At 35.3% G+C, this 16,419-nt stretch overlaps 1 protein-coding gene across 3 annotated transcripts in view; it reads left to right on the top strand.

The window, feature by feature from the left end:
- The window catches only part of Pkc98E (Protein kinase C), a 31,045-nt gene extending 16,739 nt beyond the window's left edge, over positions 1 to 14,306 (top strand). For 2 of the 3 annotated variants that reach the window (XM_019052432.2, XM_019052431.2), the window contains one exon: positions 1,636 to 14,306. In XM_019052432.2, the coding sequence (XP_018907977.1) occupies positions 1,636 to 1,809 (174 nt within the window). In that variant the 3' untranslated portion in view covers positions 1,810 to 14,306. The remainder of the gene's footprint in view (positions 1 to 1,635) is intronic. The other variant, XR_011900537.1, reaches the window with a different exon arrangement.
- Positions 14,307 to 16,419: the final 2,113 nt, after the last annotated feature.

Genomic DNA, 16,419 nt, shown 5'->3' with positions numbered 1-16,419 from the left:
TCCTGTATGCACTAAAACATCCAGCTTCTCACCAAGTCAAGGTTTTATTAACTTTATAAGTTTTCTATGTGATAGATCAAGAAATAACGTTTCTTAACTTACAATCATCACAAAGGTATTATATTGTTGAAGGCTCCCGAGAGAGCAATCAAGTTTGCAAGTTTTTTGTTTTTGTTTTTATCCTTGATCAGAGGGCTTTCATGGATGTGCATGATTACCACAATTCAAAGGAAATTTCAGAAGTTGCATTTAGAAAGGACTACTCACAGAATACTAAGAAATTTGGCGCCGGCTAAATTTCGATATTTTTTACATGATGTTGCATATGGCTACTAAGTTTGATTTTAAGAGCTAATCGTGCTCAGAAGGCCATAAGGAATGTCATAATGTCACACAAAAAAAGCCTGTGCCGAATTTCTTTCTATTCCGCACGTAGACTTTTTCACACATGAAACACTATGTACAATTCACATGAAATTACTACGTAGGATAATGCAGCGTGTCTACAGGTCTGAAAAACCAGGTATTGTCGGGGAATTTTATTAAGTTAAGGTAATCAGGGAAAAGTCTAGGAATTTCATGAAAACAACAGGAGAATTAACAAATCTTGGAATTTGAAATCATAAATCATTATACTCTCAAACGTATCCTCAGTCTGATTTGAGGCTCAGTGCTCTGCAATACTGCCTGGAAAATGAGCAGAAAAATAAATTTCTGCAAGGAATTTCAATTTTAATTAACTGAGCACTTACCTACCTGAAGAAGGAAGGTGAAAAGTTCATAATTTTCTATTCGGAGCTTCTATTCTATCCCATTTCTAGCGAAATAAAGTTAATGCCACACCCTGTTTATTTTCAGTTTCATGCGTTAAAATTGACAGTTTAAAAAATCAGTAGACCTGTGCGATTATGGATTTTTCAATTCGATTTTAATCGTGATTACGATTCAAATCCTAATCGGGAAAAAACCGAAAAAGTTAAACAGAGCGCGATAATTTTTTTTTTCTTCTTCTTTTTTGTGACAAAAACGAAGTTATTTTTTGGTTTTCGTGACCATGAACTCGCCAACTATTTAATTTTGTTTTTTATTTGATGCCCTGCCAACCTCTTTAATCAAAAGTATTCGAAGAACCTTTATCATCGACGTGAAATCGCGGCACAAGCCCGATGGGGATATTTTCGCAGGGATTTCACCATTTTTTTTCAGTGCGAGTTTTTACCGCTAGGGGTTAGCAGCGTGCTACCGTAGACGTGAAGCAAATTCAAACAAGTGGCAGAAATTTCAAATTCAAAATGCGGCGCGAAACTGGACATTTCATCAAGTCAAATTAATCGAGTCAATCACAATTAATTTCTCAAACTGATAATGATTACGATGAAAAAAATTAATTGCGATTACGATTAACGTTTGATTAATCGCACAGGTCTAAAGATCAGGGAATTTTCATCATTTTGATCCGCGAAAGCCTGGAAGTCTCAAAATTTTATCTCCTAGGTCTGTAGATACTCTGAAACGTGTATCGTGGTAGCACCCAGTGAGTATTTTACCCTGTCCGGCAGTCCATTTTTAAAATTACGTCACACTCTTGTTTCTTTTGCACTAGAAGTTAATCGTAACAATTTGTTTAACTTTCAGAAAAGTAAGAAAGACGTGCTAAACTTTGATTCTGAATTCACCAAAGAGGAGCCCACATTAACCCCAGTGAAACAAGAAGTGCTCATCTCGATCAACCAAGACGAGTTCCGAGGGTTCTCTTTCGTCAACCCCGACTTCGATCCTGGACGTTTCCATCCTGAATTTTCCAAGTAACTATTTCAACAGACTAGCAGTTGTCATTCTAAAAAAAACAGCTGATCACATCTTACCTCATATTTAGCGCGGCGTAGCAAACATTTTCAAAAGCAGTATTCTAATTTGTCATTCCTCCATTGGTACCTATAGATAGACTGAAAACTTTTGTGTCTCCGATCGCGAACATGGCACCAACTACGTAAGTGCAGTTTAGGTGCAAGTCAGGCAGGAAATTCCATTCAATGCTGACGAAAAAAATTGCGCAACCTAAAAATCGTAGACAATACTGCTGTCATTATCTGCAGTTTTCAGCTGAAGTGTTGTAACTCCATTCTGGCCGTCGAACATTTTTCGTTCATCAAGGTGTTCGGTTTTGATGAGACCTCTACACCTATGTAATTAAAATTTGTATCATTACTTTGCTTCATTAAGGCAAACCTAGAAGTAAAGTTTGTTCGTTTTCGTGCTGTTGAATTTTTAGGTGAGAAAAGATGAAATCTGGAATGCAGTTACGACTCTGCTAAACATGGCACTAATAATCAAATTATCTGTAAGGATTAATTGTCTAGGCGTCATATGCCTAAAATTCAAGCGTCTCTCAGAGACGTAAGTGTAAACATTCAATGATTAAGCAAATGGTCGGTCAGTTGTCTCTTTTTTAGGCTCGTTAGCCGCAATTGAAGAAGTCTCCTCGTGCGGTATGATGGAGAGCATTTTTTAGCAAATCGCTGAAATTACTTTCGTGCCTCAAAGCTTGCTCAAGACGAATCTTCAGAAGAATGGTCATACTATTAAAGTGTTACCTTGAAGTACTGTCTCTGTTCTCTTCAAAGAAAAGCAGGTTTATTCTGCGAAAAGATGCATCAGAGTTGTCTATTTAAAGAAAATAAGAATTGAATGCAAAATACTGCATTCTGCTTTATCAGAATGAATTTATTAAGATGATTGTTGACGTATCTATTCACTGGAGACTAGCCTAATATAACAGGTTTCTAAGCGAGATGAACGGTAGGAACCAGACATAAAACTTTGATTTAGTTTTTAAATTGAGCCAATTTATCAATGCCTCTATGACTTTTAAACTTCTGTGAGGTTTTAGGGTATCTGATAACTTAAATTAAGGCGTTTCCTCACCCAGCGAACATTGTTAAAAAATGCAATCCAACCAGCCGATCAGCAACTCCGTTGCTTTGCTCTTTTCGTCTTGCCAAGTCAGGAGCAACAGCCTTCTACGAAAGGACCTCTGCCTTGTAATTTCTCATTTTTAGGGAATCATTCGCTCCTAGTTGGGGAAGACTTTTCTATAATCCAACCGGAATTATTTGTAAAATAAGCTCGCATATTCTACCTGCTAATGTATCATAAACTTTCTTTCAATACAGCAGTACAAATTATTGTATTATTAGCTGTATAGTTAGCAGCCTAAGCTCTAATGTTCTGTCTCAGCTGTTTTGTACGTTTGTTGTCTTTTCGTAGAACTTGGCGATAGGCTTGAAATAGTTATGTCCAACGGCTTAACTTTGATTAAGCTTTGTTTTCTAGGCTTGATCGTCAGTCGTTGGACCTTCTAAAAGTTGGAACTGTTGATCTAAGTTAAGAAAAATCTACACCGTACTAGAAAAAGTTAAAGCCGTTAAATTTTTCTAGTGCACTCTTGGAATAGCCTCCTTTAATTCAACCAAAAGTAAGTGCTTCGCTGTCTAAGTCTATGCACAATGAAATGTCAGGTTCTGACTCAAACGACCATTTATCTTTACTTAATTTTTATTTGTTTTTCTTTTTTTTTGTTGCTCATCGTTCAAGTTTCATTTAAAGACTTTCTTTGTCCGTAGAAACTTTTAATTACTTAACGCGCACAGTTCAGTTGGGAGCTTAAAGGCAGCTTTACAGTATTAAAGTATGATTTTTATGGGATCAAAGCTTCAAAAGTAGATCCCCCAGAATCCATTGCAATTCGATTTTGGCCAATTTTTGGCTGTATCCGCCGTGTCAGACACTACTTTTTCCTCTGTTTTTTTCGTCTTTACTGCTACAGTATTAAGGTTGTCATCAACAATTTATGCTGAACCAAACATAACATGGTGGATACCTTTGGCATTTAGCAACAATATAAGAAATAAGCCACTGCTATTTATCAGCATCCTATTACAGCCTGGATTTTTGCTGTTGTTTTTACTTATTTATTTTTTTTACTTTGTTTTATATTTTTTCAATCAAGATTTGTCGTTAACGAGCGTGTCAAAGTTAACTTTAATATAAATCAAAACTTTTTAAAAAGATTTGTATCGGCCACAGCAACGCAAGTTGCTTCAATGCTTTCTTCTTTTGTGTTTTTCTTTGCCAAACTCTTTCGATTTTACTTAGGGCATCCACAATTTGATTCTGAAAATGCTGTTATCTTGTCATTGTTTGAAAAGAATATCATTGTTTGAGCAATGATCAAAAGTAAAAGTAACCAAAAATTTAAAGGTTGTAGCCAACTATGCACAAGTTAAGGAACATAAATGGAAAGGGTATTTTGTTACGTGTATATTTCGTTGTTGGTTCATTTTTACGATGTTCATTTGAATGTGAAGGCTTTAGTTCATCCATCAAAAAAATATGTGTTAGGTGAATTTTGTTTTCCATGATACAACTGGCCCAATTTGACAGTAATAGATTCAAAGATTTATTTCATTTATAATCATGGTATCTGTTATTGCATACAAGTTTCTTTTAGCCCAGCTTTTCTCAACATTGGCACAAAAAAAGTGCATACGATTTCAAAGCCCATTTTGCTCAGGAGGTCGGAAGGAACATCATGTAAAATAATATTGAAATATGGCTATCGTCGAATTTCTTGGTATCATGTCTGAATACTTTGACGCTTAAACCAATCTTATCATCACCACTGAATTGCAAACTGCTAAAATCAAAATGTAACTCTATACTGTTCGCAATTAACTCATTTCAAAAGTTGCTGTGGCTCCATTTATTCCTAAAAATTTTCCCTTTCTTTTTCTCTCTTCCCTCATTCTGATAGCATAATAGATCATGGTTAAGATGCATAACAGTCGAACAAATTTGCATTTGAATCTAGTCATTTCAACATTATTAATGTAGGATTTTACTCTTTTACTTTTATGATCTGTGTTTCTGTAATTGTACGATAAATTCAGTAAAGGTTTGATTTTTTATTCGACCATCGGGCATGTCAACAGGGAATTTTTGTATGAAAATCGTGTGCTTTTAAATTCTGTCAGCCCTCTCCCACCGGTTTTTCTGTGGCGTGCACAAACTTAAACTTCTGAAAATCAAAATTTTACTACTCAGGGTATACTCCAACTTTGAAGTATATACTTTCAACAGGTTGCTCTCATGAGAAAACTTATCGAAAATAATTGTATACAGTTTTTAAGCGTGAAAGACGGATACTGCTCGATTAAGCATTTTTGTTAAAAGCCTGAATTATTAAACAGCGGGCTGATTATTGAAATTGATAGATAAAGCGATGAACAAAAAATACAAAGGCAAAATGGAGAGATCTTATTGGTTGAAATGGGTGGCTGTAATAGACCAAAGAGGAACATGATAGACTATTCATAAGATCTCTTGTGGGTTGCCATTCATTAGCCTATTACATACCTCCTTCGTCCACCATTTTGCTTACCCTTTGTCTTCTTTGTCAATTACTTTGTCTATCGCTTCGTCTATCAATTTCAATAATCAGCTTGCAGGTAAAGTAAGCTGTGTTTTGTTATTTTAAGAAACTGAGGTTTTCGATGTGCTCAGTGGTGAATCTAGGTACTTTCTCTTCTGTGCGGAAGGAAATTCTTCAAAATCTTGCACTCTCAGACCACATCAAGTCGAATTAAAGCAAACTTTTACTGAGGTAACCTGTGTGCTGTGCTCAAAAGAACAAAAATTCTCGCATCATTCATGTTTTACCAGAGGAAAAAAAAATCCTGTTTCAATTCCAGTTTTACATCACTATACACAAGTAGGGGTCATTCCTTCATTTGTATTGTCATACATCACTATATAAACCTGTCACACCATACCAAATCTTTCAAACATTTTTACAAAATCTACTCACAATGCAAATCTGGGTGAAAAATCGCGAAAATAAAAAATTTTAAAAATATATATGAATGCCCTAGGTGAAAAAAAGCATATCTGTGATTGCAAAGTTGCAATTTGCTGATCATGTTAAACATTTTTAAAAGAAAATTAACGATTATTCTACTTTGAAATTTTCCCGAATTATCTTCTCTGACTCTGAAATAATCACAAAAAATGTCAAGGGGAAATTTTTGGCTATGATTTATGACACAAAAAGAGACGGCTGAGAGACGGAGCTAGTGACTGGCTTGAAGTACTGTTCGAGGGTTGAAACACAGGTGTATTGGGTTTTTCTAAAGATTTTGGCTTACTGAAGACACTAAAGCTGTAAATAATAGATCAAGCTACTTACCTGACTCTTCCGCTCAGCTGCCACTGTTTGTACCGCAGACTAAAGTTATTTTTGAAAAAAAAAAGGAAACATGATCAGAGATTTTGAAATGTAGCAATCGAGGTACGCATTTTTTACTTTAGCTAGTGACATTCAATATTTTCTGGGCTGACAGCACATGTGCATCAGACAACCGTCTATGACTAAAGAAATCACTCCCATACAAAAAGGTATACTTTTTCGAGCAGAAATGATTTTCTCTCTCAAGTATCTAAAATTTGTGCTAAACATCCACCCATGAATGAGGTCCCCTCAATCATGTGTCCCCTTTACTATCGCTTATTTCGCTCATCACTGAACTTCCTCAGGGTAGTCTCTAGTCAAATCACACTTCTAATGCCCATCCTTTAAGGATTTAGTGCATCCCACTGTAAGCGCACTTATATTTTTCTCTAGTATTTTCTTTTTTATTATCAAAATATTATGTCATTAACGTTGTATTTCAAAGATCAATCCATTCTCAGATCGATAGACAAATTGATTTTCTGCTTGCAAACCCCCTATAGTTTGATAAATGGCCGGGGTGTAATTACTACTTCATTGATATTCCTCCGCAAACCAGTTATATCAACTCGGGTTTTTAAAGATTTTCTTCCGTCAGACAGTATTAGCATAGCTTGTATGTAACATTTTTCATTTCATCTAGGTTTGTCCCGATAAGTTTAACTTAGCTTGCATTTGAAGGAAATCTAAATGTCAGAGTTTAGACTTGATAAGGAGATTCAATTGGCCCATTTTCACAGACACTGAGCCTGTAGCGCACAATAGATACAGCTAACTTTTTGAGTTTTTCTCCTTTACCATCAAAACTCATAATTTTGTTACAATTCATGGCGCATAATCTGTCCAACTCCTTGACAATTACTGCTCCATCAGTAGAGGGTGCATTTCTTTTACTCATCCTTCCTCCCTCTTCTTTTAATGTCATTCTCAAAGAAGCCCTTTAGATAGGTTGTTTTTGTAACCATTCTGTTGCCCCAACAAGTTCCATACATTTTAAACATTTCTTGAGGTGAAGTATCTCTCCAATAGCTGAGGAATTCAGTCTTTCTCCTTACCGTTAGTGTTACTTAATGGGCATTCTAAATGACTGTTCTTGTGATCCATCAATATGAAATTCAAATTTTATTGAGTTTGACTCGTAACTAACCTGATTTTGTTCCTTTCTCAGTATATTACGCCAACTTCATAACATCAGTATTTTATTTTTGGTTGAAGCGGTCATTTGTTTTCCTGACATGAATTCAAAGCTGATCAGACCCTCTCCATCAAAAATTAATATGTTTCTCAATGCCAAGTACTTGTCATGTCTCTGGTATTTTGATGAACAGTAAGCTAGGTTTCAGTATTCTGTCTCTCCTTTTGAAAAATTCTCTCTGTAATCAAATATTTGATGTTCAGTTTCAAAATTTTCGATCTCTCACTTCATTTGGTAGTATTTTTCAAAAAATCCCATGCTCTCCGAGAGAGTGTTCAAGTATTTCATAGTTCTTTCAAAGGGGATAAGTAGACTAAGTTTTTCAAAGTATAACGCGGTGCGTTTCTGTCGAACTAAGCTCGAACTGCAATATTACGCACCATTCAAAAGAGTGTAAATTTTTGGAGGAGCAATTAGTTGTGGACAATATTTTGTTGGAAAGTCCACGAAAAATGAAGAGTCTCTACTCTGCATCACAGCCAATTTATAAAATGGAGCCGTATCAAAAAATAAGGAGCGCTTTCAATCGCCCTCCTCAAGTATCATAGCTGTGTCATCAAATAAATTTTGTACAGAGACCTTAGGGAGGACTGCAGGGTTGCCACAGCCAGGGAATGCCGGGAAATGTTAGGGAATCTTGAAAAGGAAACCTGGAAATGTCAGGGAAGACGACGAAATAGTGAGGGGAAAATTGTCAAGTTTTTACTTGCTTTCTAAAAATGGGTTTGACGTTTCAAGCAACAAATTTTGCCTGAAAACTATTTCTAATCATGTCTTTTTAACCATTTGGCAAATCTTTAATTGTCAGGGAATTTTACCAAAATTTATCAGGGAAATTAAGGAATTGTCAGGGCAATTAATTCTCTAAATTCTGTGGTAACCCTGGAAGTGATGTAATTATCTACAAATTCGTAACTTTAGGTCTTATTGAGACTCGTAATCCTCCGATTTTACTTCTAGACTAATCACCTGCCAATCCCCTCTCGACTTGCTTCCTCGAATTTTCAATGCCTGTCCCAAGTATTTCTTAGACTTGAAATGTCAGATCGTGTCGCTTGCTTGTCTTGTGCAAAACCTTTGAGAGTAAGCTTAAATCATGAAACCATGTTAGTCGTGTCTTTTAATTAATTTATAAACTGATTTATAGTCTTTAGATACTTGTTAAATTTTGAATAAATTTTATAAAATTTAGATATTTTAACCCTTAGAGTAGAACAAGTGTTATCTAATTATGATTCAATGCCAATTTCTAGTCAATGTTTTTTTAGTTTAAAGGAAAAAATTATTTGTTAAGTGTATTTGAATAACTGATTAGTCAGTATTCACCGTCAGTCATTGCTGACTTAGTCACTAATATGTTATTGAAACCTATTGACTTTGCTTCATCTTCCTGTTTTCTGTACCAGGGGGCCATGCCTCCTGACCGCTTTGCGGTCCAACCCCCTGAAACGCTTCGCGCCTCAGGTGTTATGCGTTACTCTTATGATTTTATATTAGAGAGTAAGATTTGACGAGACAGTCGACATTCTAGTATCACCTTTTTTTGATTTGCAAACTTACGACAGTTCGTAAACTGTTGTTGTGATCTGTTCCAATGGAATCAATTTTTACTTCGAAAACATCAAGACCTAAGCTCGATGTAGGCTGAGGAATGAAAAATATTCCTTCACTTCAAAGCTTTTAAACCTAAAGTTAAGCGTTAGATGAGAGTTATGAATTGAATTCTTTTCTTTAACAAATGACAGACTTTTCTCAGCTTCCAAAATCGTTCACAGAAAGAGGGACCTTAGAAGTGAAGAACCTAAAATTTGTTTAATTATATCATTGTAGAGAGGAGTGTTACATGAACACAATTGCTTAAAATATTTTAAACGAAACTAGGGTTCAATGCTTCGAATTTATTCGCAAAAAATCTTAAATTTGTGAAAAAGCGATTTAACATTTTAGTCTGTTATGTCGAGGGCTCCAAGTTGTTCGCCCATAATGCACCTCTAAGCTTTTTTTTGGTACACAAATGAATTCAACTGAGGACTACTTATTATTGCTGGTTAAAAACTCAAATATTACGGCCCGTTAAAAGTTGCTCTCGCAGTAAATCTTCCTCTGTGTGTTCCCAGAGGTCCCTTTTTCCCCGAATAGTCATACATTTTATATTGTCAGACATGATGAGTGGAAAGTTTTTGTAAGGCTGAGGCGCTCCTCAAGTGAACTGGAATTCAACTGGAAATTATGTAATGAACCAAGGAAGTCTCTCATCAAAAAGCATACTACAGACTGTTTTTCAGGGCCCAAATTCTGCTTCTTGATTTTTGTGAGATGCTACCTGTTTGTTAATTTGTAGTAAGCTCTCATGTCAGTTGATTCCGCTAATGTTTAGATTATTCTGCATGATTTGCAAGCAGCTACAATCAGCAAGATTTTGGCTGAGGAGTGTATCTAATTGAATTTAACATGTTGACTGCCATGGCATTTTTTGCCTTCAATTTCGCCACGGCTAGAAAGGAATCTTATCTTGTGTGCTGTGAAGATGGCTAGCCCTTCAGATTTTTCTCTTTTTCTACAAAAAAAAGAGAGATAAATTGAAACGTTAAGTCAGCATTGGTAGTTTCTATTGTGGTAGTCAGTGTGTTAACTGTAGTTGTAAGCGGAAAATTCTTATTTCTGTCTGGATGCTCTAAGCACTGGACTGCAGTCTATTTTGAATCTATAAAACTGTTGGAAGACTGATTTCAATCTGCTAGGCATAGTCCCTGGAATCTTTAAGGTTACTTTATAAAGTAGTACAAGAGCCTCCATTCAATTTAAAAGGGGTGGACAAAAAAATTGAACTTTTTTGAAACCTGTGAACACTAATCGTCCTCTCTCATTAGTTGGATTTGTTAACTGTACCGCTACGTGTACTTTAAAATCTGTTCAATTGTAATCTGAATGAACAGGATTACTAATTCTGCGTAATTGTTCTCATAAGGTTTTCATCACCCTTTGTAATTTTCTCTTCTCTTTACAAATGAATGTCACCTATGTTTTTTATTTTCTTTAATTTTTCAAATGGCCAATGAACTCTTCCGTAAGACTTTCAGTAAGTGTGCCCATTTATACGTGGAGCTTAAAATTATAGAACGCACAGAAAATCCTGCTGGCGGTACTTGTTTATTAAGAAATTGTAAAAACTCCTCATAGAATTAAAAAAAAAGAGGAGTAAATATAGGAGGAGTTTAGTTTTACATTTTAAAAAAAAAAAAAACTGTAAGTTTTTACAAATTGAGAAACTCTTTTTTCAAAAACGGAAGACTTTTATTGGTTTGTATAAGTGAATTTTTCCAAATATTCAAATGAAGAAGATATGTAGTATCCTTCTCAGTATACGTATCATAAAATTTATCAGAGAATTACATAAATTTGCATGTGAAGTTAAATGATTTTGTACTTGAATATCCACTAAATTTCAATGCAAATTATAGTTTATGTTATGTGAAAAATAATATGTAATAATTGTAAACAAATTACGGAAAATTCAATTATTTTTACTCGTAAAAATGAATTGAAAAAGAGTTCTTTTTAAATTTGTAAACATTGACAGTTCCTTTTTAAAGCTAATTCCTCCTCAACTTTATCCTTTTTTCCGCCTTTTATGAAAAGGTGGAAGTCACTACTATTAGGGAAGTTTCTATTTCTATTTGGATTTTTCACAGTTTTGGAAGTTTGTCAAATATAAAACCCATTTCTCTTTTGTTGCGTTGATAGGATCATTGTGAAAAGCTTAAGACTTGGTTAGGGATTAAATACAATAGATCATTTGAATAAATAGTGAACATATAAAACTCGTCATTTCACTCGAAGGCCTCGGCTGATAAAATGCTACAGTGACGGCCTAGCTGCCGATGACTGACCTTCCTCAAGTTTTCATTTTCTTGTGTACTTCTTTTTTGTGTGTGTCCGTGTGTATGTGTTTTGATTGTACGCGTGTGTCAAGATATCTCAGTGAGCTCTCCTGATATTGAATTGTCTTTAAGACTTTTCTTAACAGTTCCTTATTACTGCTTCATCAGTAACCAATATTTTAATCACAACTTCCTCGTCGATTTAAGGACTAGACCTTGCAGTTTTCTGATATTTAGACATTGATAATTATATTTAATTTTTATCTTCATGTTTTCTCCTATTTCTGTTCTGCAACATACCTTCTGATTCAGGTGCATTTGTTTCTCGTCCTTCAGAGCATTATTTAAAGCTGTGATTTGATGTTTCAGACATTAAATCGGACGTTTCGCACTTCGTTGGACTCCTGTGTAATCATTCGTTTTTAACCAAGCAATTTATTTGAATCTACAAATTTAGGCCCCCAAAATAAATTTCAAGTTTGTTTATTTATAATATGTTTTTAGTTGAGGGCACATGGAATTTTATTTTTGACAGGGCGCCATATTAGTAGCTCTCTCATAACTCATTTTTGAAGATCCAGCCTCATTTCACAGTTAACTGTAAATTAATTATCTAAAAATAAGAAGATGGAAGAGATTTCTTTGTCTTTCTTTAATTTTGTGTCTGCTAGTGAGGTGGAATTGGATAAAATTTTGTGAGTTTTTGTTAATTCATCTGTCAGTGTTATATTGTGCCTACCTGTATTAATTTCAAGTTTGGCCTAATAACTCCTAATTAAAATATTCACCGTAAAAAAGTGATTCTCCTGGAGGCAACTCCTGGATGCCTCCAAATTTTTGTTGTTATTATTTTTATTTTGTCTTCTTCGTTTTTGTAATGAGCCTCTAAAAAAGTATGTATACTCTGACTCTAGAATAATTGTTTTTTGAAGATCTCTATTTTCTTTTTCTCCCTTCGTGTATTGTAACTGTCTGTTTGAATCATTGTTCTATTTGCCTACCGATTCTATTCAAGAAGTGATTACGGAGATAGTAGTTACCAGGGAAACCTGGCACAACAATTTCTTGTAAAGCAAAGTTTTACTCCCGAGTATTTTTAGTGACTTTTTGCTGTATTCAGTGAAAAACTAAGTCAATCCACCAATAGCAAATTGTTTTTGCATCATTGATTTCAAATCAAAATCTTGCTCTACAAGTTTTGTTTCGTCCGGTTTTTCCTGATTCTCTGTAATAGTTAAGCTTTTTATTATGATGCATTTATAAGGTACCCGCATTTTGAATGCAAAAAAGGTTTTAACATTGAAAATGTTCTTTTCTAAGTCTTTTAGTTTTTTTAGTACCCTCTAAGTTGATCTTTTCATAATTCAGTGTCCATTTAATATTCAACAAATTTTAGCGTAACTTGTTTTACGGGATTGTAAATAACGCACATATGAACTCTTACATATTATATCAAAAATATGTTAATTATTAAAAAGCGTATTCATTGTTATTTCCATGTTAATTTATTTATATTTTAATAGTCCTCCTTTCAAGGATGTAAATTTTTTAGTGGATTTCAGTGTATGAGTTATTCCAAAAAACAAGGCTCTCAAAATTGACACTGGTGAGCCATGGACCGCAGATAAGCATGCTGATACCTACACCTTTTTTAACATGAATTTCTTGCAGAACATGATTTGCTCATAGAAAATTACTGAAATTAACTCCCACCAAAATATTTAATGTTTCTTGATGTGTGAATCCAAAACTCCCACTCATAAAAACACAATGGTCAACGCGTGTCAAATCGCGCACCAAACCTTTATTTTTATTTTACAAAGCATACGTAAAGCCACCAAAAGGGGCTATGTAATAGTCAGAAGTAATTACACATGGAAAATCACAGACATTTCTAGGGCTAGAAAGATTTAAAAAGTTCAAATATAGTGGAAGAAAAGACAGCAAGTATAGCAAATTAGATGACAGAGACTGAAAGCAGTGAACTATCGACACTTTTAAGAAATGAAAGAACACTAAGCAAATAAGTTAAACAAAGGGGATAAAGTCAGAGAGATCACGAAAGGCTTCAGCCAAAAGAAAGGATTTCCATGTTGCTGCAACAGTCTCTGCGGTTTGAAAATATGGCAACCTCTATTTTAGTACTTTGGCTCAGCTGTTGCTTGCTGTTAACACTTTAAACAACAGATGGAAGAGAGGGAAAATTGCTCGATTGAGAGGCTTGCCAAAACTGTTGTTGGGCGAGTTTTGACTCACGTATGCGTAGAGCATTGCGTCTCTTGTGACCGGGCTATTCCCTGCAACCAACGTAAAACAAAAACGCTAATATCTTAGTTGGACGTATTTCTGTCAAACGAAACTATGCGCATTACCTATGACGTGAGCCCTGTTATGCATATATTCTTATGGGTCTTAGGGCTCATGTCTAAATGTACATGGTTCTGTTTGGCAGAAGTACGTCCAGTTTGGAGTTGATTCTAGTAATTATCAATGCAAGAATCATGTTTTACGTGAAATCCTGGTTAAGAAACATGTATCAGAATGCTTAATTCGTACCTTGTCTACTGGTCCATTCTAAAAAAAGGAAACTCAGTAAATGGATTACTGTCAGCCTCCGAACTGGTTTAACACTTTGAAAACCAAAAAGATTCCGGGATAAAAGAAAATATTACTGAAATAACTCGCATTGTATGGAGATATGACGAAAAATAATATTTTAATGTCTCTTTCAAGTCTATTCCGACGGTGAAACTACCCAGAACACGTATCTCGTTTACCTCTCGTTATTCTACCTCTCCTTCTCTATTGCTAATGATTAATATATATATTATTCTACCTCTCCTTCTCTATTGCTAATGATTAATATATATATTATTCTACCTCTCCTTCTCTATTGCTAATGATTAATATATATATTATTCTACCTCTCCTTCTCTATTGCTAATGATATTGATTGACTTAAGCCCGAGATACGCGAAAAAAGCTCTACGGTTTCAGAGACTTCCCGATTTTTTTCGTTTATAGTCTCTTGCTGGCAGATAGACGACATTTCAAGCAACATGTTCATGAAGCTAACTCAAAACCGTCAAAAATCGAGATACGCACTTCTGCACTCCCTGGTAAAAATTGGCAGTAGCTAGAATGTGTGTTCCAAAATACTATAAACCTAAAGCCGGCTGTAAGATTTCCAATAGCTTCTGTAGCCGGCTGTACAATTTCTTATAACCTTTTATAGCCGATGGCAATTAAGCAACAGCCAGACGATAAAGTTTATGCTGAACGTTACTAAGTACGGATACTAGGACTTCGATAGTTTTTGGACTACCGCTCTCTTTTTGTGCCGTAGTATCTTGATTTATTTTGCGAGGAAAGCTTCGTACTTTTGAAGGATGCCTGTCATTCTTAATATGTTGGAGCGCCTTCAATTTCTTATGATACTGTGCAATACCTCTGGTGTGAAATAGTTGCTTCAGACGCCGTGGCACGCTGCGGCGCGGCTGGCGCCTACAAACCTAACAGGGATACTTCACGCATTGCGCAATGCGTGAAGTATCCCTGTTAGGTTTCTAGGCGCCAGTGCGTCACCGCTCTGCTATATGTTAGGCTGAAATATTTAATCTCGCAGAGTCGGCGGAGTCAGCGTTTTTGAACTCATGATTTTGAAATGTTTGCACACTCTGTATGGACTATTCTCATTTTAATTGATGAAAAAAAAAATATGTTTTAAACGAAAATGTAATGTGTGTTTTGTAAATATTAAGGTAGTTCCATATCAAACTTAATCATTTCCAAAGCACACGAATTTCTACACAATTTCTTGTAGCCTTTATAGCCAATGGCGACAAAGTGTAAAGCCCGGCAATAGGAACGATAGCCCGACTGTATACTTGTTTATAGCTTCGTATAGCATAACTGTATGGTTTGCTCCGCTTTCTACAGCCAGCCATATGATTTTCAATAGCCTTCTTTAGTCGGCTATAAGAACTTCTATGGTATTTTGAAACGCAGCTCCTATCGCCAATTTTTACCAGGGCTTTCACAATTGGTCTATATGGACGAAAAGAACTCAAATTTGTTCATCTTCAAAACTGAAGATAACTAAGGGAAGTTTTCACCCCCGCCCATGGAGAAACTTAGGAGCAATTCTCGATTGCTTCGATTTGAAATTTTCGGTAGGACTTCAAATTCCTGTAGGAAACCTGTTAAAATTTCTATAATCAGCCCGCATATTCGTTAAGTATCTTAATATTCGTAACGACGCCAAAAAACCATGCAGAAAGGGGTGCCATATCGATGGCTGAAGTGCAAAACCGCGTATTTCTATTGCGATGTTTCAAAATGTCCGCTCCTGTTTAATTTTTTTCAAAGAGAGACAGGCCAACGCTTTAACTTGAAATTTGTTCGGAATATTCTGTTAATAGAGAAGAAAATTAAGGAAGTTTTCAAGAAATTAAGTTGACCAGTTTTCTGAAGAGATAATATAGTATGTCAGGAATTCTGCAACGTCTTAAACGGAGATATGCGGTTTCGCACTTTGGCCATTGATTTGAATTTGTGACCACGCAAAAAAAGTCAGCAAGGGGTGTCGGTGTCGTATGCTGCCGTGCTAAGGAAGAACGTCGTATGAACATTCGAGAGTTGCCAAATTTACTTCGATAAAATGTTTATTTTTGAGGGAAAGTTATGAATATTTATCCTTCAAAATTTCAGAATCTTTAGATGAAACTGCGAACAAAGTTATCTGATAAAATTGGGAGGAAAATATTCATAAGTTTAACAGAAAATTCGCGTATGAAAGGAAATTTGGCAACGCCTGAAGGTTTATACGGAGTTTTCTCCAGCACTGCCGTGCTAAAGCAAGAACGCCGTATGAATCTTCAGGCGTTGCCAAATTTCCTTTGATGAAACACGAATTTCCTGGTAAATTTATGAATATTTTTCTTCCATTTTTTCAGATAATTTTGCTCGCAATTTCACCTAGAGTCCCTGACAATATCAAGGAAAAGTATTCATATCTTTTCTCAAAAATAAAAATTTTATTGAAGGAAATTTGGCAA

Source organism: Bemisia tabaci, chromosome 9 (assembly GCF_918797505.1).
Source record: "Bemisia tabaci chromosome 9, PGI_BMITA_v3".
Classification (NCBI taxonomy): domain Eukaryota; kingdom Metazoa; phylum Arthropoda; class Insecta; order Hemiptera; family Aleyrodidae; genus Bemisia; species Bemisia tabaci.
This window is presented reverse-complemented; position numbering and strand designations above follow the sequence as displayed.